The sequence below is a fragment of the Gossypium hirsutum genome, chromosome A01 (assembly GCF_007990345.1).
Source record: "Gossypium hirsutum isolate 1008001.06 chromosome A01, Gossypium_hirsutum_v2.1, whole genome shotgun sequence".
NCBI classification, from domain to species: Eukaryota; Viridiplantae; Streptophyta; class Magnoliopsida; order Malvales; family Malvaceae; genus Gossypium; species Gossypium hirsutum.
The window spans coordinates 99,798,605-99,825,399 of NC_053424.1; the positions used below are offsets into that span (position 1 = coordinate 99,798,605).

The window sequence follows — 26,795 nt, forward strand, 5'->3', positions numbered from 1 at the left end:
TTCCACAAGGCAGATGAGGTTTTCTCCATCAATACCTTTTGCAATACCGTATTCACGAGGCACAACCGGATTGCAGACAAGGCCTTTTCATCAAGCTCTTACCATTCTATTTGATTTAGATTCTCAGGTTTTTTCTCGGTAACAACCTTTTCCAAGCCGGTTTGAACTAGAATTGCCATCATCTGAATTTGCCACTGATTGAAATTTGTCTCACCATTGAACTTCTCAATTTCAAACCTTGATACTGCCATCTCTGAATGGACTAATCTATGAAAATTGAACTAGCTCTGATATCACTTGTTGGGATCGACTTGATTAAGCAACAAGTAAAAAAATAATGGAATAAATTGAGAAATTGAACACACAAATTTAACGTGGAAAAACTCCTCCAAAGAGGATAAAAACCATGGGTAAAGATAATTTTACTATAATGACAAAGAAACGAAGAGTACAGAAGATGGAGATAAAAACTAAACCCTGAAAACCCAAAAACAAAGAACCCTCAAAACGTAAACACAAAATTCTCTAAATGTGTTATGAGTTCTAATCTCTAATGGGTGTATTTTCTAAAGTTGTAAAAGAGCCTATTTATAGGCTAAATTCATAGGTCAAATAATAATAAAATAATCTAGACTAATCAGAGTTTGATTAAAACAAATAAACAAAGTTTAACTGAAAGATTATTTCTCAAATTTGACTGAAATAGGAGTCATACTCAACACTTTCCAATATATTCAAAGAACTTCGAAGCTTTGGATTTTCTCGGCGCCAAGAATTAGCTGAAGTGAACATTATTTGCTATGGTTTCCAACAAGTAATCCTAATGGTTAAAACTTAAAAGGGTTAATTTTGCATTTGGTACCCAAATTATAATCAAAATTTCGATTTCATTCTGTAGACTAGCATTATTAGTCAAATGAGTAACGTGTTCAAACCATGCAATAAAAATGGTATACATACAACGCTGGTGTCATTTTGATTTATTCAATATGCATAAATTTGGACAAAAATAAAGGAGAGATGTTAATGGAAATTTCTTAAACTTAACATTAAAATTTTAAGTAAAAGAGTGTAAATTATGTAATTAACCAGAAATAATAAAACTTGTAAGTATCTAACTTAAGAGTATCTATACTATATATTAACAGAGGTAAAAGTACTTGAGAAGTCCCTCTATTGTAAGGACCAGATTAAATTAGCCCTTTTATTCTTAAATAAATCAATTTAATCCATATACTATTAAAAGGAACAAAATTAGAATAGAGTTAAAATTTACTGATTATAGAATTATATGAAAAATGTTATTTTTTTCATTTACAAATCAACTCCAACCAAAAAATTTCATATGTAGAATCATAAAAAGCTTTCAAAATATAACTCTTTTAAACAATAAATGTTAACTTATTTGAAATTTAACATTATTTTATTCTTTTTAATAGAATAAGGGTTAAATTGATCCATTTCATTCAACTAATAAGAGACTATCTGAGGTGGTGTCACCCATCAACTGAATCTCAACAATATTAGAAAATTACCAAATAGCCTTCATTTTATAAAAATAAATATTAATTTGAAGGAATTTATTAGTTTTTAATGTTTTTATAATAAATAGTTATGAAATTTGGACACAAAACATTATAATAAGCGTCTCAATTTTACCGTTTTAACTAAAATAACCTTTTATGTTTTATATCAATTTTTAATAAATTGTTATATAATTCTTCTCACCCATAATCTTATCATAATCTAGAAGTTGCCCACATTTTCTTAGGTCAAGAGCGTTAAATTCTAAAAATGAATAAAAGTGTAAGGAAAAAAAACATAAAAGGAGAATGAATGTCTTCCAAAATACATCTAAGAAAACAAGAGTGATACATAAACTACATCTTGTGATGTCCCTCATAAAACTACAAAGGAGTGAAAGTGGTAAGAGGAAAAACAGAAATGAGAATGAAATAATTTACATTGACAGCAGGGGAGTAAGGTCGGGGGGGGGGGTTATGATGGATTTTCTCTACCAACTGCAAGCATTGAATTAGTAAATAAGAGGGTGTTAAGACTATTATTTAGGGAGCTTGATTGGGTAATGTTTGTGGAGTCTTTCTAAACACATGCTTTCTGCAACGCTCAAATATGCTGTCATATATCAGATCAAATTGGACGCCTGCTCTTTCCCTATTCACTATGAACAATATGTGATCTGCCTCTACAATCTTGTAATACCTGCATTAATTAATATAAAATAGTATTATTAACTTAACACCACTAATTGGTTCACGTGCATGGAATATAGACCCTATCTCATCATGTGGAAACCATTTTATCCAATGAAAGCAAGTTGTTAAAAAAAGAAACAAATTATAATGGGATGTTAATGATTGATTATGGAATAGGAATGAATAATTATAATACTAACCATATGCCTGGCTGCAAAGGCAGGCAATCAGAATCATTGACAACCAAACGGCTTGGGTGCTCAATTGGGAGACGTGGATGAGTCATTGATATTGTGTTCAGAGCTCCATCATTCTCCTGCCAATCCTCATCCCTGCAAGTACTCATTTCTTTAAGGCACCACTACTCTATACTCATTGTTATCTTAAAACCATGATTTCAAATCAATGTTAAAACTTGTAATTTTTAGAAATGTTTATGTAACAATATAATGTGGTATGGAGCACACCTGTAGCCTTTGTAAGGGGGAGGAACATCAGGGGGATGACGCCATTGGCTCATCTGTAGTACTCGTATAAAAAGCAATGGGTGTATACCAAGAATGCCGGAAGGGACTGTTACGCCCAGGATCTTGGTTGTACGCTTGGTTGCGTAGCTGAAATAGAATGTATTGGGAAAGGTTTGAAGATGGCTATTCATTCCCATTGACCCTTGAATTGTAAGATCAGTAAGGATCCAATCTCCTGTAGCAAACGGCCCTGCATTCCCCAACAGGCAATCAACTAGACCCCAAGCACCCAATTTTTTCCTTGACATGTTGAAATGATCGAACCCAAAATTGTAATAATCCTTTAGCCACGAGATATCTAACCAATCATAAATTATAACTCCAACCCGACATAGTTGAAGCAGACTTAGAGGTTTCATCGTTTTCCCATCGTCTGGCCTGAAAATCACACCAACCAACATGTGTTATCACCTGCCACTTAATACTACCAATGATTAAAAGCTTTGAAGCCAAAGAAGATGGTGTCAAGGGAACCTACTGCATGCCGTCGAAATAAGTTCTAGTAGTGCCATTGAAAGCCCCCGATAAGGATGTTATGCTTAAAACCCAGTTCTCAGAGGTATCCTCATATCCTTTGAATTTCTGGGGAGAAAAACATACAATGAGTAGAATAAAGTGGATGAAGGATTGTTCTTCATATGAATGGGAAATTTACATACCTTATCAGCAAGCATCTGCTGCAAGACACGCACGACCTGTGCACCAGCCGAATGGCCAACAAAGTGAATAGGGTGATCTTCATCCCATTGTGGGTAATTCCCTGCATCACAGTAATCGAATGCAGTTTCGTCCATCTAAAACAGAGACACAATGCAATGGTAGTCAAATAAAAATCTGGGAAACTTAATGCTTGCCTTGTTCATAAATTCGTCCAAACTGCGAGTGCCCATAAGCCTTGCTGTGTTCTTCACCATAATCAACTTGTCCTCCTTTCAAATAATAGAACAATTCACGCGCCCTGAAACCAATCAAATCCCATATGAAAAGCACAAAAAAAGCAAAACCAAATGGCAGGAATTCATGGTATAAGAGGCCAACCTATCGTATATGCTGGTAAGAGATCCCAAATCAGGCACAAGAACTCTCTCATCTTTCTTCTCTGCCCCAGCAAAATATGAAAAACCTCCTAATTTCTGCCAAACAATAGATAAAAGATCTAGCTTAAAACTAGAATCCCTTATTAATGAATATTGGGGGGGGGGGGAGCGGGGAAAGGAATGACGAAGAGATCAATAAAAGCATACTCCTTTGCCAAATCCAAAAATGCCATGAACCAATACAATAGGAGGCAGATCATCAACATTGGTCCCACTGGGATCCTCGCTTTTGACCTCTATATTTGCATTAGGCTTAAAAAAGCGATCAGTTAAAGCCTGAGAAAGATCCCCAGCAACGGCCGTGCTAAAGATATACAACCCATATAGCACATGCACCAAAGAACTAACAAGCAGCTCCGCTAATTGCAAAGCATATATCCACCATCTTATCATCTTCTAAAAGTCCCCTACCTCCTCCAAAAGAGCCTCCTCCTTTACAACGCAATTATAGAAAGAAAAAGAAAGAAAGAAAAAAGAAGGCTCTCTCTCTTCTGAATAGAAGATAAAGAAAAGAGGCTAAAACCCTTCAATGATATAAGGTAGTACCATAGAAGGGGGCGGATGGAAACAGGCTGTGCCAAGTTTTTTTGCTTTGTTTGTTTGTTTGTATGTTTTGGTTTTTCTGTTTCTTTTGTTGTCACTGCATTCATCGGGCTTTCAGTTTCTAACTTTGAAAATGGTTTTTTCCCACAAATTCCTCGATTCCAAATATACCAAAGTAACCAATGAAGAGCCATTACAGATGCCATATGTCCTAAAGGCAACCCCATCCATCCCCCCTATTTCCACCCCCTCCCAAATTGTGCACATTATCTCCTTTCCACGGTTGGAGTAAAGGGGTCCCACTAAATTATGGGAAAGATAAAGATAGAATATTAAATCCTTTCCATTTAAAGAAAACCCCCTAAATCTCTCTCTCACATCCTATTTTTCTTTATAAATTTAGAAATCCAAAAAACACGGATGCGTTGAGAATTTTGGATCTGAGAGAGACGTTTTGTTTGACCTTCAAAAACAACAAGAAACCATTTTTACTTTCCAAAAGGAAAAACCCCATTTTTACACAAGTTTTTATTTTTTAGTTAAATTATTATTTCTAGGCGATTCTAGCCAGGACAGACAGTGGCAGGGTGTGCTGGAGCCCAGCTGGAAGTCAATCCCTTATCCATTTTAATAAACAAATCCTGTTTTTTAATTTGTTCATCGCTGTCGATCACGCAACTTTTTTACTCTATTTACAAAAATATGCATTGTCATGGATATTATTTTATTTAAGTTTTAATTAATGTTAACAACACTAGAAACTATGACACACTTGACTTTGGTACAGAATCATGTAAAATATTGGTATGTAATCATGACAACAATAATGTAAAATTAGATTGCGGCACACGGGAAAGAAGTAAAAGTAAACTATTTATATAATCTTGTTTTTTTTTTCTCAATTAAAGACACTAATTTCATTAAGAATTTTATAATTAGTATAAATGCTTAAACTGTATACAATTTATCTTGATTCATCAAATAAATTCATTTGAATTACAATATTAAGAAAAGATTAAAACTAATGAAAACTAAAATCTTTTGCCCGTTTTCGTTAAATTCAATTTTTTTAATTATAACTATATTTTAATTATTTATTAAATTTATAATATAAACTAAATGCTAAACTTTAACATAGGTAAAACAAAAGACAGGCAGAATGGCTTAAGGCCCTTTTTTTTAATATAAATAACTAATCAAATTGTAAATATTAAGGTATTAAAAAAATAAAATATAAAGGTAAATTTTAAATTCCAATATAAAATATAGACCAAAATTAAAATTTGAACATTTTTATTATTATTTTTTTGAGCAGTTATTAATTAAAATCCATTCGCACATCATCTTCCTACAACTCATCAAATCGGTTCCATTATTCCATATCATCTTTTCAGTCAATTCTTGTTACTTTGTTTATATCTGGAATTTATTATCCTAATTTCATATCTTGATCATTTTTTCCCAAGTTTTGAAGATTCTTTAAACCCTTGTTGCCGCAAGTTTTTTTTTTCTTTACAATAAATGTAAAATCCATTCGATTTTCACGAGGATTATTCTTCTATCTTTGATTCTTGTTGAAGTTTATTTATATTGCTACTTATCTATTTATGATCCGTACGAATAAAAGATGTTATCAATACATATAGTTAACACTTATAATTTATTATTCAATAAAATTTGAAGTCTTAGAATAAATGAATAAATTCATCAAATCAAGTTTGAGGTAATTACAATGTTTGAAAATATTTTAAAAGTATTTCAATTCAATACGAAGATGTTTGGTGGTGTTGGAAATATAAAACTGGCCTTCTATGAATTAAAGCGACTCACAAAAAAAAAAATGAAAGAAACAATTAGTGCAGTGCAGTGCAATAAGTCTTGACTCTTTTAATGTTGCTTTTTAGCTATTAATATACAAGTATTGGTACTTAGCCCCCAAGTATCAAAACTAGAGGTTGAGCAAAAACTAAGTCTACTAACGTGTAAATCTCCATACCTAAGTGTCATGTTTTAAGACTTGAAGTAAGAGATCAAAATCTTAAGTTTATAACACTTAAAAGAATCATCTCAAAGCTCAATCAACCATACAAACACATGCCACGCCAATAGAAGCCTTGAAAATTACCTAGACTTATTGACAAAACATACACCAACATATCATCAAGGTAAATCCTAAAGAAAAAAAAATTCACAAATTAAATCATAAATCCAACTCATATCCAAATGGACATTGAGAATTTAGCTTGCATGCATCCTATAACGACTCCATTTTGACCGATGTTGGAAAATGCGATTTCCAAATCCAATTTCTTAAATCAAATTAGTGAAATATGAATAGAAGGATTTTTGTATTTAATATTAAAATATATTAATGAACGGACGAATAAATAAATCAAGAAAATTATTAATTAAAGTATAGGAAATAAATTGTAAAAGTGTAATCGCTATTTAATTTTAATTTAGAAAATACTTAAAGATCTAATTAGCAATTAACCAAGGGACTTAATGGTTATTTAATCATTTTTCCTTTTGAGATAGTGGAAAGATGGTGACTAAATCCACTTAAATATTCATATTATAATTATATTATATAAAAGTCTTAAACTAATAAGCTAAATATGATTATGTTAATTACATTGCTAAACTAAGTATATATAACTATTAGTGGGACAGAGAATAAAACCATCATTTTTCTCATGCTTGTGTGGTCTATGCCACAAGAGAAAAGAAAAAAATTGCTTTGTTTTCATTGTTTTACTATCCAAAACTGATCAAGGTAAACATGTGATTTCTTGAAGATTTTATGTATTTTTTAACTCAAGCTAGAAGACCCATGTAGTAGATTATCAAATTATCAAGTATGTATTATGTTACCATGAAAGAGGATTGTTAAATTCAAGCTTTGAAATGATAGGTATGTAATCATTAAGCTTAGAATTTGCTAAGATTGTATTAGAATATAGTGAAATTAGCTAGAATTAAAAGTTTAGCTAATTTTGACATTAGGGATTGAATTGAATAAATTGAAATTTTTTGAGAAAATATGCTATAGATTAGAAGTACATATTCCTTAATGAAAGAATATGAAATTTGATTTTGATTTAACATTAAATATAAAAAAGTATGAGCAATTCAGATATAGGGACTAAAATGAATAAAATGCATAGTATGTTAAATTGTTGTGTTTTCATGTATTTATGTGAAACTGATACTATTCTTATAATTGAATTATTGTACGTATTTAAAGGCAATGTCGGATCATCTCGTGATAAAGGAAATGCTAAAGTCGTAGACGAGTAACTATCCTGGTTTGTGCTTTCATGATTTAAATTCAATTACATATATGGATTGTTGCAATTAGCTATGCTTAAGGTAAAATACTTACTTGTCTTTTGACAAGGTAAGTATGAAATAGTTGGTAACTTATGGAAATGTGATGATATACTTATAATGATATGAAATAGCATTAATTGATTTGAGCATAATGTGAATTGATATGCATTAAACTATGATATGTGAATTGTATATATATATTTGAAACATTAGATACTCTATTAATAGTATCGTGTAGAGTCGGGTATAGTTGGCATGCCAAGGGATTAGACTATGGGATTATACTTTAGGTTATATTGAGGAGATGAAGAGTGAATATTATACTTCGGACGTTCTGATGAGGTGCTAGGCACATTTATACAATTCGATTTATATCGATAAGGCATGGAGTGCATATGTATTTCAGACGTACCAATGAGGCACTAGGTGCCAGATATATTGGTGTGATGGTTGGACGATTCATATATCCGTCTTAAGTCTGTGTCTGATTAATATAGATTATGAAAATATGTATTTTGTTTATTAATATTGAACATTGCATTGTGTAATGGTATCTTGATGTTAAAGTAATAAAAGATGGAATGAGAAAGACTTTGTGATTCAATTAGTACGAGCCCTGTGAACCGATATCGATATAAAACGAATCAATAGATTCGATTATGAAATGAGAAGATGAATATATTTCTATGAGATACTATGCAATTCATGTGATCGAGAAGTTATGTTAAATGAATACAAATGGTAATAAGTAGTTTGTTACAACATGTATGAAACCACAAATTTTACAACATGAGGCAAGTATGGTCGTTGTATTCTAAGTAGTTATAAATTACATATTAGTTATATTTGGTATATTGCTTCTATATGACAATTGTTTTAAATCATGTTAGCAGTATTAAGCCCTATTGCTCAGCTTACGATTGTTTATTTTTGTGCACATGTATAGTAGATCTTAAATCCTCAAGGTGATCGACAACATCCAGAATTCAACTCTCGACTCAGCAGGTTTGTATAGTTTTTTTTTTACGTTTATTGAAAATGACATGTACCTAATGTATTGAGTTGGTCTTAGGGTTCAAATTTTAGTTTTGGTCCATATGGTAGGAAATGCTTACATTTTGAATTATATACCATCTATGTTGGTGGTATGTATGTGTAATAATCTAGTGAATTAATGTTTCCTTGCCTATTAATCATATTAAGCTTATGAATGAGTTAATTCTTGCTTGCCAAGTAAATGAATAGGTGAATATACTTGTGATAATATATGAGCGAATGTTGATATGTTAAGAATGGAAATTTGGCATTTATGTCTATGATTATAATATGATGAGTTGAGCATTTTGGGTCATTTAAACCATAAAACGGATTGGTGCTTGTTAGGTTTTGTAAAATGATGCAAAAATTGATGACATTATCTTCATAGTCGTGACATCCCTTGTTGATGTCACGACATTAAGCCTCTATTTACATAGTCATGATTCACCCCTACTGAGGTAACAACATCAAGCTCCTATCATCAAGGTTGTCACATTCTATTGTTGAAGTTACAACATTAGGCTTCTACTTTCAAATTCGCGACATATCTAGGTGGAGTTGTGACACCAATAATTAACTATCCTCAGTGCCATGAGATGCAACTTTCAGTGTCGCGACTAGGTTCTGTTTTAGCCAACTTTGCATTTTGGTCCCTCATTTGTACCAGTGATTCTTGAGAAATTTTGTAACTTAAAACTCGTATTTGAATAAATAATGTTTTAAAACATAATTTCTTGCATGATTCGTATATTGAATTCTGAAATGAGATCGTAGCTGCTTCAGCAATGAATGTGGCATCCCACATATTGGGTCTAGTGATCTGGCCGAGTGTAAGGTTTTATACATCCAATTAATTCATCATTCAACCATGATTTAAAGCTAATAAAAGTAACCTTTTAAACAAAACCATCAATAACATCCAATACCAAGACAAATAGTAACATGAAACTAACATATATGTATGCAATATGATGACTCACTAAGTACATACCACTAGGAGCCACTAGTACATATACACTGATGTGGCGTTGTAATCTAATAGATGATTCAGGCTTCAAAAACACTAATAAAAACCTAAGCATAGAAACAATGGTGCGTAAAAATAATTTCAGTAAACTCAAATGGAAAATTACCATACTTACCTTGCCATTGAATGAGCTAGCCTAATTGATAATGATAACCATTAACAAATGGAATACAACAAATATTAACATGGAAAAATCAAGCATAATAATTAAATATGATCACGTATGTAATGCTTTTAATTAGTTAAGGTCAACCAAAACTTAGTTCACTCAGATAGACTTAGAATAATTGATATGTCAAAATTTGTAATGCAAGTGCACGTGTCAAATCAAGCATAAATTTTAGTTGTGATGGTAATCCATGCTTTCAAAACAAGCAAATAGCCATGATATTACAAAACATGTGATTAGAAAAATATCACATAATAACAATACATATTATATTATGTCAATAAGATTTAAGTAAGATAACTTACCTCAAATTTACGTAGTCACTCACTTGTTATTTAATTATGTCTTATGTTTGTAAAGATAATTAGTTAATCATAATCAAAACATAACATATTCAACTTGTATAAAACAAACACATTTAGTGATCCAAATTGTATATCCTAATAGAACACATTCGCTTTCGATCAAAAAAAGTATAGACTTGATTTGTTCACTTTATTTCGAAAAAGACACAAAAGAAACGCTTCAAATGTTGATGATCAGAATCGATGTGAGGATTAATAATTGTCAAGGATGAAAAATGTTGAATAGGATTCAGCAGCAAGAAGAGAATAAAGTGTTTAAGTGATGTTCAAAAGAAGAATAAATATAAGAAAAGAAGAGCTATCAAAGAAATTGGTTTTGGAGGTGGTGCAAGGTTGCTGAGACGGTGGTGTTATAGTGGTGGTATAGTGGTGATATGGTGGTTGTATGGTGCTGTTTCAGTTTGTTTTAGTAAAATGGAGAAAAAATAAAAGAAAATCAAGAAGGAGTAACCAACAAGGGGCGACACAACACTACAGCAAAACAGGTTTTTCGCGGTTTAGCGGCGTTTAAACAAAAAACGCTGCTATAGTTCAGCATAAGCGGCATTTCTTAACAAATGCCACTATAGATAAGACATTAGCGGCGTTTTTATAAAAGCACCGCTATAGATCGAGCATTAGCAGCGCTTTTATAAAAAAACACCGCAAATGTCCTATCTATAGTGGCGTTTGTTTAGAAACGTCGCTAATAATTTCAGCAAGACGCAGTCGTTTCCTTTCGGCCCTTAGTTTCATTAGCGGCGTTTTCAAAAAATGCCACTAAAGGTTGAGTATTTGCGGCGTTTTTTGGAAAACGCCGCAAAAAAAAATAGCAAGACGCTATCATTTTGTTTTAAACCTTAGTGACATTAGCGGCGTTTTTATAAAAACGCCACAATAGGTCTAGTATTAGCGGCGTTTCTTATAAAAACGCCGCAAAAAGTATTTTATGTATATATTTATTATTTAAATGGTTTATTTATATTTATATTGATTAAAATACAATTTATTTTCAATTGAATATTTAAATTCTTCAGAAAAAACTAATGACATGTAGACAAAATTTGAAAATTTGAAAATAAAAAAATATATGTTAAAAATGAAAAAATTAAAATACTATTATTTAAAATAATTTTAAAGCTTTTTGGGTATATGACTGGTTGTTTTTCAAAATATATATTAAAAAAATTCTTATATGATCGTAAAAGACATAATATTAATTTTAAAATATCGAATTAATTATCATTATTATAGTTTAAGGTTTATGGTTTAGGAGCTAATATTTTAATTAAGGTTTAGATAAGATTACAGATGTGTTTAGGGATTATGGGTTTTGGGGTTGTGGTTTAAAGTTTAGGGATTAGTGGGTAAAGGTTAAGGGTTATAGATTATGGGTTTAAGGATTAAAGGTCATGGGTTAGGGGTTAAGAGGTTTAATTAATGGTTAAGGGGACATGGCCGGAAAGGGGTTTATGGTTTATGAGTTAATGTTTTAAGGTTAATAGATTTTGGTTTATGATGTAATGGTTGGGGTTTAAGGTTTAGGGGTTAGTGGATTAGGGTTTAATGTTTCATATATGGTTTAGGTATTTATGGTTTGGGGTTTAAAGGGTATGGGATAGGGGTTATCGGGTATGAGTTTAGAGCTTAAATGGATAGGTGTTTAGGATTTAGGGGTTATAGGATTAAATGGATAGGGGTTAGGGGTTTAAGGTAATTAATTAATTAGTGTGAAAATTTTGAAATTTTATTGTTTAAAATAAATTTAAAGTTTTTTTTGGGTATATAATTTTTTTAATTTATATATTAAATAATTTAAAATTTTAAAGATTTCAAATTTAGAATAAATTTCAAGATTTCAAATTTTCAATAATTTTGAATATTTCAAATTTTATCTAATTCTTTTAAATAATAGTTAAATTTGAAAAAATTATTTATTTAAAAGGAAAAAATTAAAATACTATTATTTAAAATAATTTTAAAGTTTTTAAGGTATATAGTTGATTGTTTTTTAATTTATATTATTTTTATATTATATATTAAATAAATCAAAATTTTTAAGGCATTAGTGGCGGTTTTTATAAAGCGTCGCAATAGGGTACTTATTACCGGCGTTTTAGTAGAAAACGCCGCAAATATGTGTTATGTTTTCATAAAACGGCGGCGTGTTGCTGTTGTTATTAGTGGCGTTTACTGAAAACGACGCAAAACATGATAAATGGTTAGCAAACCGATGACGTTTTATCATTGTTTTTAGTGGCGTTTGTCATAAAACGCCGCAATAAGCTATTCATTACCGGCGTTTGTTTCAAAAACGCCACAAATATGTGTAATTCGTGAGCAAAACGTCGCTGTTTACTTTGTTTTTAGTGGCGCTTTGTTGAAACGCCGCAAACGGTATTCAGTTTTCTAACTAAACGGCGTCGTTTTTTCCCACCTTTTATCCCTAAAATTACACTTGAAAAACCTTAAGTGTTTTTCCCCTAAAACTTTCCCCTAAAATTTCCCCCCTAACCCTAAAATTTCAGCAATTCGATCCTTAAACCATTTCTCCATCGCCGGACCCGACCATCTGTTGTATCGCCGTCGACTCGACCATCTGCTGCGTCACCTTCGCACTCCTCTTTCCCAACCAATTGGTAAGCCGAAACCCTCACTCATCTGTTTCACCCATTTTCTTCTCGGTTCTCAAAAAAAGTCTTGCTTTTCCTTCTTTTCCTCAAAGTATAATGCAAATCCCATGAAATAAAAGGTTTACTATGAAGGCTAACTATTAGCAGTGGAGCATATATACTATTAAACTTCTACTACATACGTAAATCATTCATATTATGTGCATTTCTCTAGAAACTGCTTCTGACAAGTAAAGGTGGATTTCTGCTGTAAATGCTTTTTATTTGGTATAGCATCTCACTCCATTTTAAGCATTGTGTATGTGTTGGTTTTAGAGGCTATGTGAAGGTGCAATAAGACAGTTTATTTATTAACAGTGTTTATGTGCATGCAGGTGAAACTGTTAAGGTACCAGAAGTAAATGGAAGTACTGCTAGAAAAGAAAAATCTGGCCCTAAACCAATAATAATACCCATAGTTCTGAAGATGTCTGAATTTGATCACAAGGTATGGGTGCTTTCTCATTCTACTTTTATGCATCCAGCTTTAACTAGTAAAGCACATGAAGCTCGTAGGTGAGTTAAATTTGTTTTAGTAAATAAAGCTGGTTAATTTGTTTTAGAGTCAATGTTTGTTGTTTTAGATGCCATGTGAGCCTATAGCCCACTTGTTTTCTTCTAACATGGGCATGATTCCAGTTTATATATGCTCCCTCTTTTGTCTCTCAATCTGTACTTGTTTTTCTCTTGCTCAAAATTTACTCCATGCTCAATTATTTAACTTGAAGCTGTCGATGTTTCAAACATTTGCATGCTAAAGATAATAGTACAATTATTATATGCGTACTAATAATCAAACTGATCATTGTAAAACCTCTTCTAGTTTTTGAGTGTTAATTTTTTTGGTCAAATTATGTGGAAAGTCCCTGTTTTATGCGTTTTCTTTATGGATTATTTCTAATTCTCAACTCTTTGAAATGTATATTTATGCCAAACTCCAAAGGTAATTTTTTCCCGTTAATTTTATCAAATAATTTAGGGTTAACTACCCCATTAGTCACTCTAAGTAGTGGTTGTTCCCTTTTTTGTTATTTCAAATTGTTTATTGGTTAATTTGATCACTCTTGAAATGAAATTGATCAACTTGGTCATTCCACGGTTAAATGGTAATAGGAAAAACTAATGATGCATTTTCACATATTGTCTTTGGGTGACCAAAACAAGAATGATCTCTATTTAGAGTGATTAATGAGTAGTTTACCCTAATTTTACGGTCAATATTTAGAGTGATTAATGAGTAGTTTACCCTAATTTTTCTTGCCTTTCTCAATGGTTGGCAAACTATGGTAGAAATTTTTGCATGCTTTACCTGCTTCTTTATTATAATAATTTGGTTACTATCATAATATTATGAACTAGGTAGTGACTTAAATTTTTACATTTCATCATATTAAACTAGTTCCCTTTAGCTGTTGCTGAAGGCTTTGAGTCACTTCCTTGGAGAAAAATTAGCTTGAAAAATCTCATTGCTATTAGGTAAAAGGCTTAACAGCATTAAAATGAGTAGAGATATGCAACTGAGTCCTCTTTAGCTGTTAGTAAATGCTTTGGGTCACTGCCATTGGGGTTCTACATGATGATACTTAGCATCGTGGTCAAAAGGAAATTTTTAAACATAGGGAAGAGTGCATGGTGTTCTATTTTTGCTATTCTGATTGTTACTGATGTCATTGATTTCAGGCAGGACTTGTTTTGATGATTTGAAACTCTTACACCCTATTACTGAAAGGTTGCATCTAGCTGCTGTTGATCACTTGGTGTTTCTACAAAAAAATCTGAGGGGCTACATAGAAGTGAAGGCTACTAACCTTTACCAGCAACGGGCAAGGTCTAAACTCTCAGAACCTCATTGTTTCTCTAAAGTAGATCATTTATGTTTTTTTTGAAGAGCAACTATTTATCCAATGTTAGTTCCTACTATTTTTTCCTTAACAAAGATATTTTAAAAATGAAAATCCAATAACGTAAATTTGATTATGCATTTATCCTATTATACATCTATGTTGTGATGCTGATGAAAAAAACCATTTACAACAAATGTACTTATAAATACTTCATACAAAAACAAATAAGATTATAGTCAAAATAACAATGTTCAAATATTAAAAATTAAGAGATTTTGGGTTAAAATTTTAATATGCGTTTTTTTTTCTAGATTTGGTTTGTCTTCAAAATTAGTTGGTTTGTCTTCAGTTGCCTTTTCCTTAAGGAATTACTTAACATGCCTTGTAGTACATTTATTATTATTATTTTATTTGTTTATTCCCACCTGTTATTAGCAAATATAATTAATATTATACCAATCATTAAATGTTGTTTATTTTGATTGTTTTGTCGAACAAAAACAGACTTCTGTTCTTCAAATACAATGAGTAGGGAAGTCTCTCGACATTATTAGAGATCAATCCCAAGCATCTCCAAATAAACCCTCAAGAAAACATTCCAAATTCAATCAAGGTAAACATTGTCTTCCCTAACATTTATGTTTCTTTCAACATGTTTTTCCTTTTACGTTTTTAATGTTTATGATGAAAGATTCAACATCTCTAGAAACTGAATCATGCATTCACCTTTAACATGAGGTTTTAGAAAGTTTAAGACTTGATTCATCAAATTAGTTGAACCATGTAACTCTCATTAAAAAGTGGCATCCAAGGTTCTAATCCTAGTTCTTGTAACTTCATTGCGTTTGACAATGATGGCATGAACCTACCAAATCTGAAGGATTAAAAATCTTAATGCAGCAGCAGCTACTCCTTATACTATTTAGAAGCATTTTTTATGTTGCCATACTTAATAACCATTTATGTTGCCATTCACAGTGGCTTTTTATGCTGATTGCTGCACTAAAGAAGAGATTCTCTCCTCGTTCACTTTTACAATTTAAATTTTATAGAAGTTGACTCTAAATTTTTTAAAACAATGACCAAAGCTTTAAAATTTTTCTAATTTTTTTATACCTGTTTTGCTCCATTAGATTTTAAATATTTTAAAGATTCAAAGTATATAGGCTGGAAACCTGACGGGTTGCCTTATATCGAGCTGTAAGATATAATGGATCCTCTCTAGGTGTAACAACGCCACGTATGATGAATCTTAAAAAATTCAAAAATACTTGAAAAAAATTTCTATCGAGCTCATTTACTATTGAATATTTATTACCATGTAGCTTGCTTGTCCATTAAAATGACAACAATATCTGACCTTCTCTCCAACCTTATTTTAAATGTTTTAAAGATTCAAAGTATATAGACTGGAAACCTGACGGGTTGCCTTATATCGAGCTGTAAGATATAATGGATCCTCCTTAGGTGTAACAACGCCACGTATGATGAATCTTAAAAAATTCAAAAATACTTGAAAAAAATTTCTATCGAGCTCATTTACTATTGAATATTTATTACCATGTAGCTTGCTTGTCCATTAAAATGACAACAATATCTGACCTTCTCTCCAACCTTATTTTAAATATTTTAAAGATTCAAAGTATATAGGTTGGAAACCTGACGGGTTGCCTTATATCGAGCTGTAAGATATAATGGATCCTCCCTAGGTGTAACAACGCCACGTATGATGAATCTTAAAAAATTCAAAAATACTTGAAAAAATTTCTATCGAGCTCATTTACTATTGAATATTTATTACCATGTAGCTTGCTTGTCCATTAAAATGACAACAATATCTGACCTTCTCTCCAACCTTATTTTAAATATTTTAAAGATTCAAAGTATATAGGCTGGAAACCTGACGGGTTGCCTTATATCGAGCTGTAAGATATAATGGATCCTCCCTAGGTGTAACAACGCCACGTATGATGAATCTTAAAAAATTCAAAAATACTGATATTGATCATTACTTAAAGAAATTACATAACTTACATAACTCATATAACTTACATAATTTACATAACAACTTACATAACTCACATAACATACATAATTTACATATCTCACATAACGTACATAACAACTTACATAACTTAACTAATACATGTAGTGTAATCTAATAATTTCCTTAAAAGCATATAGTTTAAAGTTCAAATTTCATAACTTACATAATCTACATAACTTACATAAAACATAAAAATATATCATATCAAGACTTACATAATAAACAACTTAGCTGTGTAATTTATTGTCAACTTTAGAAGTCAAGAACTACAAAATGGATAGGAGTTGGATGAAATTATCAAGGGTAAGCAACGCCTATCGAAATGGAGTACAAAATTTTCTGAATTTTGCATTTCAAAATGCAAGCCAAGAGAATATGATTCTTTGCCCGTGTAAGAAGTGTGGCAACATCAATTGGCATACTCGTGAAGTTGTCTATGAACATCTAATTGTTGATGGCTTTATTCGGGGGTATAAAAAATGGATTTTCCATGGAGAGTGTACATCTAGTGGAACTTCTTCAACGATTAATCGACTTATCTTGATACTGATTACCATCAGTATGTTAGACAAGATGACATGGAAGGTATGTTGCGGGATGCATTTAATATGCACAGTCATGGTGACCAATCGTTTGCACCTGACTTTATTGCATCCGATGATTGTAATATTGGTGGAAATGTTTTTGGCGAAACGAGAACAAGTGCACCTTATGAGGAGCCAAATGAAGAAGTGGCGAAGTTCTTCAATTTACTTAATGAAATGAACGAAGAACTTTACGAGGGATCAAAATATTCGAAATTGTCTTTCTGCATTCGTTTATTTCACTTAAAATGTTTGGGAGGGTGGACTGGAAATTCTTTTACAATGCTGCTAGAGTTTCTCAGAGAGATGTTTCCTTTTGCAAAAATCCCCCAATCTTGTCAAGATATGAAGAGACTAATAAAAGATTTGGGCCTTGGGTACGATAAAATTCATAGTTGCCCAAATGACTGCATGTTGTACTAGGGTGATCAGAAGAACCAACAGTGTTGTAATGTTTGCGGCAAGTCTCGTTGGATGAATGGGAATACAGAAGATGTGAATGCCGATGAAGGTGGGGCACAGTTAAGAAAGAAGCCAGTCAAGGTTTTGCGATACTTTCCCCTAATACCAAGACTTCAAAGGCTTTTCATGTCGTCAAAGACAGCCGGATCTATGAGGTGGCATAATGATCAACGGACCGATGATAGATTATTAAGACATCCTGCGGATTCTTTAGCTTGGAAATTGTTTGACATGAAATTTTCAAGCTTTGCAAGCGATCCTCGAAATGTAAGGTTTGGGCTAGCAGCTGACGGCTTTAATCCATTTAAAATCATGAGTACTTCGTACAGTACTTGGCCTGTGGTGCTTGTTCCTTACAATTTGCCTCCATGAATTTGCATGAAGCAATCTTCGTTTATTTTATTAATGATTATTCCTGGAGAGAAAGGTCCCGGAAATGATATTGACATCTATTTGCAGCCACTTATTGAAGAGTTAAAACAATTATGGTCGGGTGTTGAGACATATGATGTATTAAGAAAAGAGAACTTTTATTTACGTGTAGCTTTATTGTGGACAATTAATGATTTCCCAGCTTATGCTAATTTATCGGGTTGGAGTACTAAATGACGTTATGCTTGTCCTTGTTGTGCTGCGCAAACTTGTTCGAAGTGGTTGTACAATGGGAAGAAGTTCTCTTACATGGGCCATCGTCGGTGGTTAGATGGAAATCATAAATTTAGATTTCAGAGGACTCTATTTGACGGTACTGAAGAGTATAGAGGAGCTCTTTAGCAGAACGTTGGATCTGAAATCTTGTTTATGTTAAAAGATATCAAATTCAGTTATGGGAAAATAAATCAACCACCTAACACGCAATCAAAGCGAAGATCGAGGGATGAATCCAATGATGAATCTGACGAATAGGATGATCCTAATGAGGCAGACTTGTGGAAAAAAAAGAAGTATTTTTTTTGAGTTGCCTTATTGGGAGCATAATATTTTACGCCACAATCTTGATGGCATGCATATTGAGAAGAATGTCTGCGAGAACATAGTTGGGACAATTTTGAATGTCGATGGAAAATCAAAAGACAATCTTCAGAGTCAACTTGATTTAGTTGACATGAGAATTCGGCGTGATCTTCATCCTCAAGTACTTCCGAATGGGAAATATCGGTTGCCGCCTTCTATTTTTTCAATGTCAAAGGAAGAGAAAGAGGTGTTTTGTATGGTGTTGAAGGATATAAAGGTCCCAGATGCGTATGCGTCAAATATATCTCGATGTGTGAGTCTTAAAGATCGAAGATTATATTCATTAAAATCACATGATTACCACATCTTGATGCAAGATTTACTCCCAGTTGCTTTACGGTGTTGTATGTCAAAAAATGTGACGTCCTGTATAATTGAACTGTCCAATATAATGAAAGCTATTTGTGGCAAAGTTTTGGATGTTGAAGAACTTAAGAAAGTACAGGATCGAGCTGCTTTGACTTTATGCAATTTGGAGAAGATCTTTCCACCTTCCTTTTTCACTATTATGGTGCACTTGATAATCCATCTCCCTCACAAAGCAATACTTGGTGGACCGGTTTTTTATCGATGGATGTATCCAATAGAAAGGTGCTAATTTATTTGTCAAGTGTTTATTTAATCGCGTCTATACATTTAGTTACAGCTTTTGATAAATATTTTATATTGTGTTTAGGTTCCTAAGCAAATTGAAATCTTATTGTCGCAATAAGCGTTATCCAGAAGGATCAATTGCTGAAGGCTACTTGGCAGAGGAGTGCATGACATTCTGTTCTAGATATTTAGAAGACGTTGAAACACGATTGAATAGACCAAATAGAAATGCTGGGCTCAATGATCATAACTTGGCCGAAACTTATTTATTCCAAAGTTATGGAGAACCAATTGGCAAAGTTAAAATTGCAGAATTAGATGATATATCGTGGATACAAGCACATCGATATGTACTTTTTCACCACGATTTAGTTGAACTGTTACGCAAGTAAGTTCTAAAATTTCCTCACATATTCGTCATTTTGATTTGTTTATCTTCTAACCAATTACACTTTTTTTTAACATAGTGAGTACAAACAAATTTTGAGATCTCGTGCACGCTCTCGAGGATTGCAACATCGAGAGATTAATAAGTTATTCACAGAATCTTTTCATGAATGGTTAAGTTAAATGGTATGTAACTAAAGTTAATAAGTTACATATAATCCCGAAATTTAGTTAATTATTCAATTTACTTTCGATTCAATAGGTTTGGAGTGGAAAGGACGTCCATGACGAAGTTAAATGGCTTTCCCAAGGTCCGAATAGAATAATAAAAAGATATGGTGCCTTCCTCATCAATGGATACAGATTTCATACAAAGTATCGTGAGAGAATGAGGAGAACTCAAAATTGTGGAGTTGTTGTTAATTCTTCAATTACAAGTTATGCTAGTGCTAGGGACAGTAATCCGGTTGAGGGTAATATGGAGTATTACGGACTTCTTACCGACATTATTGAGTTGGATTACTATGGCAAATGGAAAGTTGTCTTATTTCGGTGTGATTGGGCTGATGTTAATACTGCTCGAGGAATTAAAGAAGATCAATTTGGTTTTACAATGTTGAATTTCTCTCGCTTGATTCACACTGGACAACAATTGATGGACGAGCCATATGTATTTTCCTCTCAAGTGAAACAAGTTTTTTATTCGAAAGATCCAACTGATGAGGGTTGGTATGTTGTACTCCGGAACACCCCTAGAGACTTGTTTGAAATGGGTAATGGAAGTAGAGATGACATTGTTGAAAGATCAGAAACATTACCTTTTCCAGAACAAAACTTAGATGAAAATATCCCTAGTACTAATACACAACATCAATGGGTTCGACATGATGTGGATGAAGATATTTACGAATAATGATGTAGTAAGATTTTACAATTTTTTAATTATATGTAATATTATAATTTTAATATTTGTCATGTTATATAATTTAACTATTTTATATGTACTACTATTGTTTTAATTTGTTACTAAAGCTTTAACTATCTTATGTGTATTGCAGGAAAAATGCGTAGAAGAAGATTACGAGATTTAAGTATTGTCCAGAATACTCCAAATTCGAAAGAAGGAAATAGTGAACAGCAAACAGTTGTTGGATCTTCGAATGTGCCGAAGACACTTGATGAGCCTGAAGAATTTCAAAGTAATGTTATGTTCATTTTACATGTGTTGACTTTTATTATTGAATTATTTGTCAATTTTAATATAATAATAGTATATCATTTTTCAGCTGAAAGTGGTGAGACGCGCAGAGTTCGAGGACGTATGCTACTTAGAGATTTATATGACTTAGATCCTGTCGAGCGTGTTAAAGTAAGTAGAAATACTCATGGTCAGCCTGTTGGATCTGAAGCTCGACTTTTAGCAGGCTATTTGGGCATTTTAGCATGAAATGCAAATATGTTGCCCATCAACTACGAATCATGGCATCACATGCCTGATAGCAACAAAAATCAGGCTCTCGCTAATATTAAGGTAACAAAATGTGAATGCAATTTATAATACTTTGGTTTAAGTTTCATTTATATTTACATTCTAAACTTATGTTTTTTTAGGAGAGATTTGCTTTAGAAGTCTCCGATGATTATATCAAGAAGGCATTAGTTAAAAGATGGAGAGACAATAAAAACACTTTAAAGAAACAATATTTTAAGAAAGACATAAGCCTCGAGGAAAAACTGAGAAATGTTCCGCTAGGAATGCTGAGGTATCAATGGGAAGATGCGGTTAGATTTTGGAATTCAAAGAAAGGAGAGGTATTGCGTATTTCCAAACTCTTATATATAGTGTTTACTATATACGTAAGAATAATTTTATTATGTAGGACCGTGAGCGAGTTGGAACAAGCAGCAGGAAAAAACAAAAATTCACGCACACGGCAGGGTCGAGAAGTTTTGCTTCTGTAGCTGAGGCCGAGGTATTATGAATTTATTAATTCTTTCAAATATTAATAACTTTCTATTATTAAATAATATTCTTACTACTATATTGTAGGAAGTCAAATCCGGACAAAAAGTTGGACGCCTTCAACTTTTTGAGATTACGCATAGGAAGAAAGATGGATCTCCTATGACATCCGAAGTTGGAGAAATTATGGTATATTCACTTAATAATATTTGATTTATTCTAAATATTTATAATCTTTAATTATAATTGTTTAATTCAATTCATCATTAGTAGTTTTAAATAATTTTAAGTTATGTTGCATTTCTTTTTATTATATATTTCGTTTCTAACTCTTTAATTGATTTTTTAGGAGAAACTAAAAGAGAAGAAGGCGGAATATGAAGTGATTACTTCGAGTGATAGTTCTGTTAATCTTGAGAACATTGATAACAGAATTATCACTGAAGTTTTGGGTCCTGAAAGGTACGGTCGGGTTCGATTTCAAGGATCTGGTGTTACCCTGACCCAATATTTTGGATCCGGCTCCCAGCAATACATGCCTTCCGGAACTCAAGCTCAAGCTGAAGTTCAGAGGTTAAGAGACCAGATAGCTCAGATGCAAGCGAACACAGTTGAGCAAATTGTCGAGGTTCAACGAAAATATGAAGAACTCCAGCAACAACTTAGAGCGGAGGCAGCAGAGAGGGAGACAGCGGCTGCAGCGAGAGAGGCAGAGGCACGAGCGATGGTAGCAGAACAGAGCAAAAAGTACGATGACCTCCAGCTACAGCTTCAGCAGATGATGCATATGTTTCAACAATCGCAAAAGCCGCCGTCTTAGACATTAGTTTTCTTATTGTAAGAATGTTTTTAAGTTTTGTCACGTTTAACATTATTGTAAAAATATTTTAAATTATACTTTATTTATTAATTATATCATATATCTTTAGTTAAATTTGAAGTATCATTTAGAATTAATGTTTTCGGTTGTATTTTTTATGTTAAATTTGCTGTTTTTGGCTGCATTTTATAATATATTTGTTGTATTTGGTTGGATTTTTATGCAGGAAGGGCTGGATATTGGTGAAAAAAAATATTACAAATCTGCCAAAATTAGCAGCGCTTGTAGAAAAAGCGCCGCTAAAAGCCTTGACATTTAGCGGCGCTTTTCCCACAAACGCCGCTAAAAGCCTTGACCTTTCGCGGCACTTTTCCCATAAACGCCACTAAAAGCCTTGACCTTCAGCGGCGTTTTCCCCACAAACGCCGCTAAAAGCCTTGACCTTTAGCGGCGTTTTTTTCCAATAAACGCCAGAAAAATTTGTGGCGTTACCTATAGCGGCGTTTTTTGCGGCGTTTGAGAAAGCGCCGCGAAAAGTTTTAGTGGCGCATAAAAGCACCGCTAAAGGCTAAAAAAAGCGCCGCTAAAAGTCTATTTTCCTGTAGTGCAAGGTGGTGGAAAGGGAAGAGCAAAGAGAGAAAAGATGAAAGAAAAAAAAAAGAAGAGAAATGATGGGAGAGAGGGGTGGACAGTCACAAGGTCAAACTCATCAAACAAGGCATTCAAGATGGGGAAAAAGATGTTAAAGAGAACTAAAAAAATTACTTTAGGAGTTACCCTTTCAAATTTTAAAAATAATGAGTTACTTAGCAATTTGAAAATAAGAGTTACATGCATTAGAGTGGACAATTTTGCATGGGAACAGATGACCAACTTTGTGAAATAATTTAAAAAAAAAATGATAGCATGGAAACTTGAACTTGGGTCATTTAGGATTTAGATAAGTTGCTTAGGCACTAGACTACTTTACAAGCTTTGTTAAATGCTAATGACATTTATTTTTAAACAAGACATAACACAAACTAGGATTTTGAAGCAAAGTTGCTCAAAATAAAAAATGATGTGAGGGAAAGAACTTGAATTCAGATCTTCAAAGGCAACTCCACCGCAACTTATCTATTAGACTAAATACTTATTATTATCTAATAGAAAAAGATAACTTTTAAAAATCGGGGCGTGACCACTCTTGGTTCACTTACCCCAATATCTACTAACATGATTTTTGGGATGTAACACACCTTGAATTGGAAAGGTTTGGTCTGTTTTGGTATGAAACTTTGAATGTTTTAAACAAGTATTGAAAGTGAATTAAGTATGTTTTGAAGTGTTGGAATGGTTGGCTTGAAAAATAGGTCAAATGGTCTAATTAACTTTGTACCACACGGTCTGCCACACAGCCCGTGAGGTACACGGTTTAGAGGCATGACTGTGTGCATTGTAAAAAATGATTTCAATATAGTCCTCACGGTTATAATCTATTACGGGGTTTAACAATACGACCGTGTGACACTTGCACAAAAGCTGAGATAAAGACCGTGGACTTGACCGTGTGACACATGGGTTATGACATGGTCGTGAATAAGTTGTCTGACTATTGTATTATATTTTGAAGTTGCCACAAGGGCACAATGAGTTACACGGCCTAAAAACACAGTTGTGTGACTCTTATTTTGCATGTTTGTCTTTAACTTTGAAAATATTATAATTTGATCACTGTTTGTTTTCAGATTCATTCTAGAGCTCATGTAAGCTCGTCTGAGGCTCAAATATGGCTATATATATATAAATATATATTATATTGAATTATAGATATGATAAAATTTTCCATATTTAAATATGAGTTACCTATCATAATTTTTGTTTGTTTCAATTCAATCCTTGTTGGATTCTGAATAAACTTTAGAGCTTTCATAAGATTGTTTTAAACCTGATTTTGTTCTCAAAGCATGATTTATATGAATGTATGAGATTTATTGAATGTTTAAATGAATTATTGAATTAAAGTCGCATGTAATTATTTTGTTAATTTTTGTAACATTCTGTAACTCGTTTCCGGTGACGGAGTAGGGTGAGGGGTGTTATAGGAGGCTTGATTAAACGAAAACTAAATCCTAAGCCAACATTTCTAATTAGTACTTTAATTAAATTATAATACGATAGTTCCTAAATTGATAATAGAAAGGAATTTTAAAGAAGAAATAAAACAACGACAGAAACATACTGTACATTTATCAGATCTAAATACAGAATACTTACTCATTTTAGTGTTCATAGTTAACTCTTATTTCGAGTTCTATTCAATTAGCTAGTCATTAACCTAACAGGGCCTCTCAGCTTTCTACTAACCTAATGAGTTGACAAGCACTACTTATCTCTTGATATCATAGGTCAGATCGGGTTGGGGTAAGGTTTTCACAATAGACCATACTGACTTCAGGTTAATTTCTACCTCTATGACTTCCTATGGTCATCAATCCTAGGGTTTAAGTTATTTCTTTCCAAACCAATTAATCCTATAAGAAACCCTACATAGGCTTCAACTACTCCCACATCTACTCTTTAATCTCCCTAATGAACTAGTTCCTTATGGATCTAACGCGTACAATAGAATTGAATTGAAAGATAGATATTTGCAACATCAAAAGTAAAGATGAGAAAGATCTTGACATGTATACAAATATTGAAGTGAAAACAACAATCCATAATGAGTCTGACAAATCCAGAATTCAGATCTCACGAAGAACAAAAAAAAAATTAAAATAAGAATTACAAGTAAAAACCTAAAACTACAAATGAAAATAAAATTAAATAGGGGGCCAAAGTCCCTCAAACTACTATAAGCAATCATATTTATAGGCTTAGGGTTAACAGCTCATCCTCGACCTAAAATGATTGACTAATCTTTCTTAAAGTACATTGTGTGGACGAAAATACCCCGATTCATTTAGCAGCTGCATCACGTTAGTGTCGTGACACCCTATGGTCTATGTCGCAACACTGATGGCAATATACTTCATTGGACGTGTCTTTAGGGCTGTGTCGCAGCATCATTGGCAAACTACTTCTTGGGTATTTTGTTTGCTATATTGTGACATCCTAGCTCTGTGTTGCAAGATTGGGAGTAGTCCATTGTCTTTCTGCTCTCGAGTGGTGTCATGCACACTCACTAAACACATTAGTCTACCTTTAGGCCTAGTTTGGCCCATAAGGTCATATAAAATACTAAAATTTCTCATTTTATTACCTAAGTGCGAAAAGTAAAAACTAACTAAAAACATAACAAAATTGCTTTCTAACGAGCTCATTATGTATAGAAAGAGGTTTAATCTGCTACAATGAATTATGGCAGATCAAACTCCCCCACACTTAAGTAATTGTTTGACCTCAAGCGGGGCAAACATATAAAATAAAAGCAAACAACTGATGACCTTTGAGCAAGTTTGATACAAGTATTAGTTTAGGAGCAAAGCGAATGGGTATAATTGTAACTACACATAATTCTAACATGATATGTGAATGAGTTACACATGGTTTTCAAATATACTAGTAGAATATAAGAAACTATTATTATGTTCACTTAATGCAATGTCCATCCACAAATAGATTTACCTAGTTCACATAGGACTTTTCAGCTTGTAATGTTCTAAGGCTTAAGGTTAGTATGGATTTCAAGAATAGAGTACATCAAAATGATTCAAGCATGAAATTAGTTTGCCAATGATATTGTTCCCTATTCACCCCCTTTAGTATCCCTTTCTAGCTCACTGCCTTATATCTCCTTCTCTCACCTTTCTTATCTCTCCATGTAGGAAGTTACAACATGATAATAGCAACTATAGTCAACTTAATGAGTTTTGGTGCACTACTGATCGAGTTTTTCTATTTTTGTGACCTATTGTTTTTGGACACTTTGACTTTTTACTCTTTTCTCACTCATAATGCTTTTGCTTAATTTTATTAATGAATTAGTTATAAACTAACCAGTATTACCTCTCAACCTTTACTAATTAATTAATTGACCAGTACCCACTTATCTCTCAACCTTATTTTCCTGATTGAGATAAACTCGTGATGTACTTGGCAAACTTATCTCTCAACCTAGTTTAACCTAGAC

General features: G+C 32.7%; 2 protein-coding genes across 2 annotated transcripts; one reads left to right on the forward strand and one right to left on the reverse strand.

The window, feature by feature from the left end:
* Nucleotides 1-1,833: 1,833 nt before the first annotated feature.
* Nucleotides 1,834-4,602, reverse strand: LOC107916975 (lipase). Its single transcript, XM_016846362.2, has 8 exons — nt 3,988-4,602; nt 3,782-3,876; nt 3,598-3,701; nt 3,403-3,503; nt 3,222-3,325; nt 2,684-3,121; nt 2,417-2,548; nt 1,834-2,223 (listed from the first exon to the last, which is right to left on the reverse strand). Exons 1-8 carry the CDS (start codon nt 4,231-4,233, stop codon nt 2,067-2,069), a joined length of 1,377 nt encoding a protein of 458 aa, XP_016701851.2. The 5' UTR covers nt 4,234-4,602; the 3' UTR covers nt 1,834-2,066.
* Nucleotides 4,603-21,952: 17,350 nt separating this feature from the next.
* LOC121224158 (uncharacterized) lies at nt 21,953-22,795 on the forward strand. The gene is made up of 2 exons (XM_041106926.1): nt 21,953-22,050; nt 22,211-22,795. Exons 1-2 carry the CDS (start codon nt 22,024-22,026, stop codon nt 22,679-22,681), a joined length of 498 nt encoding a protein of 165 aa, XP_040962860.1. The 5' UTR covers nt 21,953-22,023; the 3' UTR covers nt 22,682-22,795.
* Nucleotides 22,796-26,795: the final 4,000 nt, after the last annotated feature.

Bases quoted from the DNA above. Each gene is read 5' to 3' on its own strand.
- LOC107916975 (XM_016846362.2), bottom strand. From the start codon at position 4,233: ATGATAAGATGGTGGATATATGCTTTGCAATTAGCGGAGCTGCTTGTT. The intron at 2,549-2,683 runs GTGTGCTCCATA...GAGTACTTGCAG, and splicing joins CCCCCTTACAAAGGCTACAG to GGATGAGGATTGGCAGGAGA. The intron at 2,224-2,416 runs GTTAGTATTATA...TAATTAATGCAG, and splicing joins CCTTTGCAGCCAGGCATATG to GTATTACAAGATTGTAGAGG.
- LOC121224158 (XM_041106926.1), top strand. From the start codon at position 22,024: ATGACATCCGAAGTTGGAGAAATTATG. The intron at 22,051-22,210 runs GTATATTCACTT...TTGATTTTTTAG, and splicing joins CCGAAGTTGGAGAAATTATG to GAGAAACTAAAAGAGAAGAA.